The sequence below is a fragment of the Neomonachus schauinslandi genome, chromosome 10 (assembly GCF_002201575.2).
Source record: "Neomonachus schauinslandi chromosome 10, ASM220157v2, whole genome shotgun sequence".
Taxonomy (NCBI): Eukaryota; Metazoa; Chordata; class Mammalia; order Carnivora; family Phocidae; genus Neomonachus; species Neomonachus schauinslandi.
In genome coordinates, this window is record NC_058412.1 from 79,067,615 (window position 1) to 79,076,913 (window position 9,299).

The 9,299-nt window shown below is 41.4% G+C and overlaps 1 protein-coding gene across 1 annotated transcript; it reads left to right on the forward strand.

The window, feature by feature from the left end:
* Nucleotides 1-611: 611 nt before the first annotated feature.
* PDCL3 (phosducin like 3) lies at nt 612-8,849 on the forward strand. Its single transcript, XM_021680296.1, has 6 exons — nt 612-724; nt 2,795-2,924; nt 5,014-5,104; nt 5,367-5,510; nt 6,302-6,510; nt 8,647-8,849. The coding sequence occupies exons 1-6, from the start codon at nt 719-721 to the stop codon at nt 8,787-8,789; spliced, it is 723 nt and encodes a 240-aa protein (XP_021535971.1). The 5' UTR covers nt 612-718; the 3' UTR covers nt 8,790-8,849.
* The last annotated feature ends 450 nt before the right edge of the window (nt 8,850-9,299 follow it).

Sequence of the window (9,299 nt, forward strand, 5' to 3'; positions counted from 1 at the left end):
TCAAATCGGAGTGCTGTGTAGGCAGAAGCCTGGAGCCCAGCACCTGCATTTTACAATTCAGATTCTGATTTTTACTCATGTCTCCTGTGTGCCTGGATAGAGCTAAGCACTTTTGCAAATATGGACTGCCTGAGGCTTAACCAGGTGAAATGACTTTCACCTTTCTGTTTTTGTTGTGACGACTGCTGTCTCCGCAGAATCTACAATAGTACCTGGTACTTAGCAGGCTCTTGATAAATATGTGTCTTATGAATTAATCGCCTTATCGGACGCTGAAATGATAGCGAGTGAATTCCGGATGACCCTGCATCATTTTTAGTTGTAACACGGGATCACTGAAACACATTTCTATTTGACTTCTTGAGCCAAGCCCTCTTTTACTAGGATTGGCTCTGCGGCAGGAGATGGCGCATAAAACTGAGTACCTCCTCCATCCCGCTCCACCTTTCCAAGTACGGAGCCTTGCCCTAATAAGGTAGCGCCGAGAACTGGCTCCGGGTCACGTGAAGCCAGCGACACCAACAGAGAGCGGACAGCAACCCCTTGCGCATGCGCACAGTTTCTGCCCCGTTTCTTGAGGAGCGGGCGCAGACTCAGAGACCTCGCTTACTCCCTGGCTCCGCCCTGCTCACCCTTAGGAGGCGGGGCGAAGGCCGGGCTGGCAGAAGAGGCGGGGTGGGGGCGCCGCTGTGGCCTGACTTGAGCGATTTTAGACAAGATGCAGGTAAAGAACCTGGGGGTCCGAGGCCTGGAATCTACTGCAGCTCGTTTGTCCCGCTGGGTCCGTGGCAGCAGCGGACCGTCGGGGTTGGGACCGTGGGAAGCGCCGGGCGCCACCGGCACGCGAAAGATCACGCGAGTCTAGGCCCAGCGCAGGCGCAGTGCGACAGGGCAGGAGTGGTCCGGCAAGGACCCGCGGGCTGGGTCTCCCCAACCCTGTGTGTCTCACCCCTCAAATCTCAGTCTTTTGGGGTCATCTTTCTTTAAGGTCGGATCCCGTGAAGTCTGTGAAGGACTCGCAGCATCCCACCGGACAGTGTTACTTCCTGTTCCTTAATTCTCTTAGCTCCTGAGTGTGTTACGGGCACGTTGTGTGGATATGGAAGCTGAGGCTCGAAGAAGGGAAGGGTCCCGCCTGGAGGTCTCATAACGTAAAACAGTGGCGGAGCTTATGTTCCTGAGTCCACTTAGAGCTGGGTGAAGGTTTAGTTAACATCCATTTCCCTCCTAACGTTGATGTGCAGGTTGAGGTGCACTCCCTCTCGGATTCCATGGCTCTCAGAGCTCATCCCTAGGGTCCCTCTCCTTTGTTACTTTCTGTCTTAGATAAAACCAAATCCCCTAGTTTTGTCCCCTTTTTTTGTATCAGGAATTGTCTAATAGGACTAAAAATGAAAGAAAATAAATGAAGACATGGGAATTAACAAAAATCTGTGACAACTAAATTCTGTCACTGTCGAAGGACCCTCTGTCAAAGGTCATTCTCCTGCTTCCCAGACTTCACTGTAGTCAGGAATTCTGGTTAAATCGTCTCTGGCTTAGTGGCCAATGAGAAATAGAGTTAGTACGGGTTTGGGACAGGAGGCCTTGGGAGCTGGAGAGGATAAGCATCTACAAATACAGTCTGTCTGCCAGAAGCCAGACACTCTTCAGTGTTGAAGGGGAAGCTCCTGGGCTGCCCTGGCCTCCTTTGTATTCTCTATCCTTCAGGACCCTGCTTGGAAATGTCATCTCTTCAGAGGCCTTCCCTGACCACCCTGTTGAAAGGATTCTGTTCGTTTTCTTTTGATACAGCTCAGCAAGACAGTGACATGGAGTTGGGGCTGGAGCCTGGCTGTGCTAGTGCCCTTTCCACAGCGCTCATTGATTTCTTATTCCAAACCTGGTCCATTAGCAGTGTTCCTGCCAAGCCAAGCAAAACCAGTGTTTGGCTAGCTGGCTTCAGGAAATAGGGCCCACTTTGACATTTATCCTTCTGACATTTGATCCTGGTAAATTTGACTTGTTCCAGCATGGCAGTGTCTTCTAAATGTCATGTCTCTCCTGGCTTGTGAGGATTAACTAAGTAGGTACAGGTAAAGGGCTTCACAGAGTGCCCAGCACCTAGTACTCAGTAAGTGTTAGGCATTGTGAGCTGTTCCTCAGGGTCTCAGTTCTCCCTCTCAGGTTTGGGCCATTAGAGAATTTGTCAGCCTGCCTTCAGGCTCTCCTCCTTCTGATTCTATTGCAGCCACTTAGAACTTTGAGAGCCTCCTATCTCTGCTCTTGGGCCCTTTCCACATGCTGGTCCCTCTGCCTGGAAAGTAAGTTCTTAAGTTCTCATTCCTCACGTCTGGTTCCTTCTCAACTTCCAGTGATGATTAAATGTCCACTTCTGAGAGAATATCCCTGCCTATCCTGTGGAATGCAGACCCCTTATAACTCTAGGTCAACAGCCTGTTGATCATTGCACTTGCCACAAGTACTTAGTATCTGTTGAATGAGTCACTCTAAGTCATTAATAAAGATTGAATAGGAGCCAGGTTAGGGCCTTGGTGTGAGCATTGATGCCGATCTGCACATCATATCCTGATTTTTACCCAAGACTAGTTCCTGGGTGTGTATGTCTTGTGTGGGGAGGGTGAAGTGGAGTGGAGGACAGGAAAAGAATAGGGGCTGTGAATCTTTTGACACTTTCTCAGAGATAGGCCGTAGAATAATTTGACTTGAATTCCTCTTCCCACCACCTTTCCCCAGCATGGCACCCTTTGTAATGGACTTTGCACTCATAGTATTCTTGGTCCACTTCCACTAGGACCCCAATGCAGACACTGAGTGGAATGACATCTTACGCAAAAAGGGTATCTTGCCCTCAAAGGAAAGTGTGAAAGATTTGGAAAAGGAGGCAGAAGAAGAAGAACAGCGAGTCCTTCAGCAGTCAATTGGTGAGATTGTTTATATTCTTTATTTGTTTTGTCTCTCTTTGGGTTAAGATAGCCTCTAACTGCTTTGGTAGAAGGATGCTCTGAGCAGGAATTGGGAACCGGCATTGGAGTGCTGGGATGGACACTATTCTGGGACCTCAAGGGAGTCACAGGCTGTCTCTAACCTTCAACTTGCTGGGCTATAGAATTTCCACATCTCCACAGTTTCTTGTCTGTGTCAGATGAGCACATGATAATCCTGGAGAAAATATTTCTGAGTCTTGACTTAATGCCCCACTGATCACAGGGGCTAGTACTTTTGTCTTCTTACATGTTAAAGCTAATTTAGAGATGGATTCACTAGAAAACATTTATCCAGTGAATGTTTATTGAATGATGACTGTCTGCCAGGTGTTATTCTGAGCATTGGGGCTTTAGCTATGTACAGGCTGGACAAAAATCCCTGTCTTTATAGGACTTATATTCTAGTGGGAGAGAAAGGCAATAAGCAATACATAAGTAAATATAGGAAAATAAGGCAGGGAAATAGCCGAGAAAGGGTTGTGGAAGGGTGAGTATAATTCTAGATAGCGTTAGAGAGAGGCTTACTGGGAGTGACATTTGAGTAGATCTGAGGGATTTGAATTGAGCTACTTAAGTGAGTGAAGAACACATTGGAGAACCAGCCAGGAAGCCAGTATGACTAGGAAAGAGTAGTAAGTTCAGAGAGGCAACTAGAGGTCAAACCATTGAGGACCTGGTATCTTTTAACAAAGACTTTGGCTTTTATGTCTGGTCGGGTGGAAGTCACTGGAGGTTTGAACAGAAGTCACTGGAGGTTTGAACAGAGGATTGACATGCTGACAGCACCCTCCTGCTCCTGCCTTTCCAAGTATGAAAGATGGGGATCAAGTCAGGAAGTAGGGAAATTAGTCTGGAAACTACTGCAGTAATTCAGGCAAGAAGTATACCATTGGCTTAGACCTGCCCACATGGTGTTGGTGGAAGGGGTGAGGAGAAGTGGTCAGATCTGGAAATAATTTGAAGGTAGGGCCAATAAGATTTGCTGGTGGATCCTGTGAGGGCTGTGAGAAAAAGTAAGTGAAGGATGCCTGTCAGGCATTGGGCTTGAGCAGCCTGAAGGATAGCCATCACCACCAACCGAGATGAGGAAGGCTTGGTGAGCAGCAGTTTGGAGCTAGGATCAAACGTTCTATTTAGGACATAGAAACATTGAAATTTTTATTAGTCAAATAGAGATGGCAAGTAGGCAGTTGGCTATGTTTTTCTCTAAATTAGAGAAATATGGTCTGGAGGCATAAAGCCATGAGATGCAATCACCAGAGGTGTGGGTATAGATAAAAAAGGAGTCAGGTCAGCAAAGGTCCAGAGGAGGGGCAGCTGTAGAGATAGCAGGAGAGAAGACATCCTGGAAGCTAGAGGAGGACCATCTTTCAAAGAGGAGGCAATGGTGGGTTGGATCAGTGCTGCTCATCAGTCAGGAAGTGGAGGTCATTGTTGACTTTGCTAAGAGCAGTTTGTATAGTGATAGACTTGGGGTTGGGGGAAAAAATCTGATTTGATGTCAAGAAGCAAGAATGCTTATGGCAATAAAAAATCAAGATTTTACAGCAGTTGGTTAAAAGAGAGCTGCCTACCATTCACAAGAGAAGACCAAGACAATAATCCCTTTAACTCTAGAAAGAGTATGCTGGGGACACCCACTGGTATCCTCCCCGTCCTCAGAGATAGAACTGTTAATACAGCGGTCCATGGGTGTATGTGCTTGAAGAGCAGACCAGGTGAATTCAGGCAAATACAACTCTCTAGTTTTATAAACTTAGGCAACTTATCATTCATATCCTTACTATTGTGTGGAGGTAGGAGAGTCAATCCTGCTGCATTTGTCAACATGGTTCTTTTTAAAACACCCTAAAGTTCTTACTAGTGGAAGACCTTCAGTATTTTTTATTTTGGTTTTGGTGAATGAGTTTTATTTTGGCTTGGTGTTGCATGCACATCTTTAGGAGAAAAATAAAGGAGGGAAAACAAAATGCAAGTTTGTTCATCTTTTACATTTTTTGGTTTTTGCTAACTTAACTACATTCAGTGAAAACATATGAAGATATGACTTTGGAAGAGCTGGAGGATAATGAAGATGAATTTAATGAAGAAGATGAACGTGCTATTGAAATGTACAGGTTAGTGCCACCCAGAGGGACTGTTTGGTTTATTGTGTGGCACTAAAATGTGTGTCTTTTTGCAAAGTTAATTTTCTTACCGAGATAACTTTTGGAAAGGACTGTAATTAAGCAGTAATATTGCAGGTCTTGGTGAAGTGATCTTAGACTTTTGCTGTGTGGCAAATAAACCTGGATCTTTATAAAGGTTGCTGTGTGAAAGGTGTGTGTGTATATGTGGGGTGTACGTGTAAGATGTCTCTCTCCTCTCTGTGCTGTGCAGGCAGCAAAGACTGGCTGAGTGGAAAGCAACTCAACTGAAGAATAAATTTGGAGAAGTTTTGGAGATCTCAGGAAAGGATTATGTTCAAGAAGTTACCAAAGCCGGTGAGGGCTTGTGGGTAATCTTGCACCTTTACAAACAAGGGTGAGCTGATCTTATGCACTGTCCTTAAATGTTAATTTGAATTTATGTCTTAGATATCTTGGGCTTAATCCACTTTGGAGGTTTGTTGTTTTGTGTTGTTTTGTTTTTTACTAGTGTTGTATTTTGTTGCTGATTTGCTCAAACCTAATGCCTAATTTTTGTCTTCAGACTTTAAAATTAATATTTGTGACTAAAAAGAATGCCTTTGTTACATTGTAGCAATGAAGATTGCTTTTATTGGAAACAAATTCCTTATTTATCCTTCTAGAGAAACTCTACATTTCAAAATTCCATGTGGTGAATCATTCTCATAGGTGTCGGGGGGTGACCTTTATAATAATTGTTCCAGGCAAGTGATGCAGTGGCCCTCCACTGTTTCTCAGCTCCATCTGTATTCTACTGTACTTGTGTAGAGGTTTTTTTTTTTTTAAAGCAGGAAATGCTTTCTCACCTTTTTCTCACCTTCTGAATCTTGAATGTTCTCTCATATAGATGGGCAAAACAATTATCTTTTACATTGAAGCTGTTTTTCTGACTTATTGAGTCAAATTAAAATGGATTTTGGATTTTGAGTTCTTCATTTTCCCTGAACATATTAGAACGTTTCTTAAAAAAAAAATGTTAATTCATCTTGGCTGGAGTAGCAGAATCACTTGTGAAGCTATTATGAGGGTTTACGTAGGTAGAAGGGTAGTAGAGCTTTGCCCTGTGTAAATGCAGAATCATAGTTGCTTCTATTTCTGTTTTATAGGGGTCCTCTCTCACCATTGTTTCCCATTTCTATTTCACAGGATTCCCCTCTGTGCCCTCATAAATCAGCACTTCAGTGGACTTGCCAGGAAGTTTCCTGATGTCAAATTTATCAAAGCCATTTCAACAACCTGCATACCCAATTATCCTGATAGGAATCTGCCTACAGTATTTGTTTACCTTGAAGGAGATATCAAGGCTCAATTTATTGGACCTCTGGTGTTTGGTGGCATGAACCTGACAATAGAGGGTAAGGACCTCTTTGAGATGGTGCAGGGCACGTGAGCAATGACCAGTGCATGTTAGAGATGATGAGGGGATGGTTCTTTTGAAGAGACATGTGTCATGATGATTTGTCAAAGTCATCTTTGCCACTGTGTGAGTGATTGCTAAAAGGGAAGAAACACGTTTGATCTCTTATTAAATGAGTCATTGCGGGCAGTTATAACTGGGCTCTAATAATTCTGTTAAAAGGGGGCACACTGGATTTTAAAGTATGTATATTTAATATTAATGTCTAATATATTTTGTTTGTCCCTATAGTTGGATACATTTTAAGTTATAGCTCAACCTTCATTTTTTGTTTAATTCACATTAACGGTGCCTGGGTGGCTCAGTTGGTTAAGCTTCTGCCTTCGAGGCTATGATCCTGGGGTCCTGGGATCGAGCCCCACATCGGGCTCCCTGCTCAGTGGGGAGTCTGCTTCTCCCTCTCCATCTGGCCCTCCCCCCAGCTCATGGCCCCCCCCCACCATATAAATACATAAAATCTTAAAAAAAAAAAAAAAGAAAAATCACATGAACAAGTTATTGATAGATATTTATATGATAGATATTTATATGTGTGTGTGTGTATACATACATATGTATATAATACCTGTGGGAATATTTTCTCATTTGAATATATTAGTGGCTTTTAAGTTAAATTAAAAGTTTATTGAGTTCTGCCTCTTAACTCCTGAAGGATGTATCTTTTTATTCCTGAAGGATGTTTTTTTTTATTCCTTTCTACCTGTTACACGAGGTGTCAAAATATGTATACACTTATAACATGAAAGAGAGAACCTGAGGCCCGAGGGCATCCTCCTAAGTCACTCATTATTGAAATAATATGTCCACCTATGCTTTAAAAACATATGTTAAAATATGACTTTATATACTATTTTATATAACCATATAAGATACTCAACTGGGATAAGTATTAACATCTCTGCACATACATACACACACGTTAACAACAGTTAGGCATTATGCCAGTGTTCAGAGGCATACTGCATTTCAAACTAAGTATATGCTTGCATCTTACTCTGGTCTTTTGAATGTACCATGAGGGGAAAGATGGATGTAGGATAGGAGGTCCTGTCTTTATTTCTAGAAAAAGTATTATCTGAGCATTAGTGAACTTATAAAATAATAATTATTGTGTGTAAGTGAACAATAACATTAATACCTACACCAATACATATGAATGGTGGATCTAAATATATTCTTGAGTCAAGAATCAGAATTAAGGTTTTTCTTTTTCTTCTTTTTTTTTAAGAAATTTGTTGAATTTTCATAACATTCAACTGAGGTACCAAGAACTTTAAATACTGGTGTTATTGATCTTCATGGAGCACTTTAAATTAATATGACTTAAATAAAATTGGTTGTCACATTTTAATGGAGGTACCTAATTAGCAGAGTATCACTTAAACCAGTCTCTTTGCTGTAGAGTGTCTTATGTAGTCCCTTAGTTCTGCCTGGGGTCTTTTCTGCAGTGGAAAAGACATCCCTTGATTTCACTTCATAAGGTCTCACACCCATGTGGAGTTTCACTGATTATAAGAGAGTGACAAACAGGAACCAAGGCTTTAGTCACTGGTTCTTTATTTTCTTGGTACTGTTTTTATTACTTGGAGCAAATGTATAAGTTCTAGGATGTCATCATACATTTATCCTTTGACTCTAATAGATTGAGATACTGGACATGAGGGCTAAAAATTTCCTTTTGTTAACTAAAATTAGATTGCCAGCAGGACTGTAAAAAGTATTTCCTTTAAATGTTTCGTGCTGATTTCTTTCCTGGGAAATTGTGCAAGTCCAGAAACTGTAGTCATTAGAAGACAGGTTTAGTCTTTGTTTTTCATTTTAGTTACCATATAGATTCAAATATATATATAGTATCTCATTTGATCTCCTCTTCTGAAAAAGTGAAAGTATTTTGTTTTCCTTCTTAAAGGTCTGATTTTTTGCTTTCCTTCTAGGTACCTTATAATTACAGCACTAAAATTATCATCAAATGTTACTGCATAGTTTCTGCTTAGAGAAAACTGGCTTAATGGGCTTGAGGGTGAGGGTCCCATGCCAACTGCCTTAGGTAATCTGGTTTTTCTTTATCACATAGAGTTGGAGTGGAAACTGTCAGAGTCTGGAGCAATCAAGACAGACTTGGAGGAAAACCCTAAGAAACCAGTTGAAGATGCTTTGCTATCCTCAGTGAGGTGCTCCATCCCCACAAGAAGGGGTAGCGATTCTGAGGATGACTAAGACTATGGCCTTGGTAATGTGCCAGACTTCCTTGATGTGACAAATCATCTGGATTTTTTTTAAAAAAGAAAAAGTAGAAATGCTCTTTGGATTTTAGCCTTTTTATAATTACATTTCAAATCTCATAGATCTCAGAAGTCATCATTGCTGGGAATCCTATTACATTTCTTAGAACTCTCTTTTTAAATTAATAACCTTTTCTTAAAAAAATAAAAACCAGCTATTGGTATGGCAGATGTCTATATTTTCCTCACTTATATTTTAAGCTATAAAACTGTTCACCATTTGTCCACATATAACTACATAAGAGGGAATGTAGAGTGATTTTTTAATGTGACTAAGTTATACAGTGGAAAAATTGCAAACTAAGCCTTGTAGTTACATTATCATTTTTTTATTTTATAAGGATAGCAACAGAATTATTAAAGGAATGATTGATAGGAAAAATCTTAGTATTAGAAGAAATAGGCAATAATTTTTATAAAACATTGTCTTGTCAAAGCAGTAACT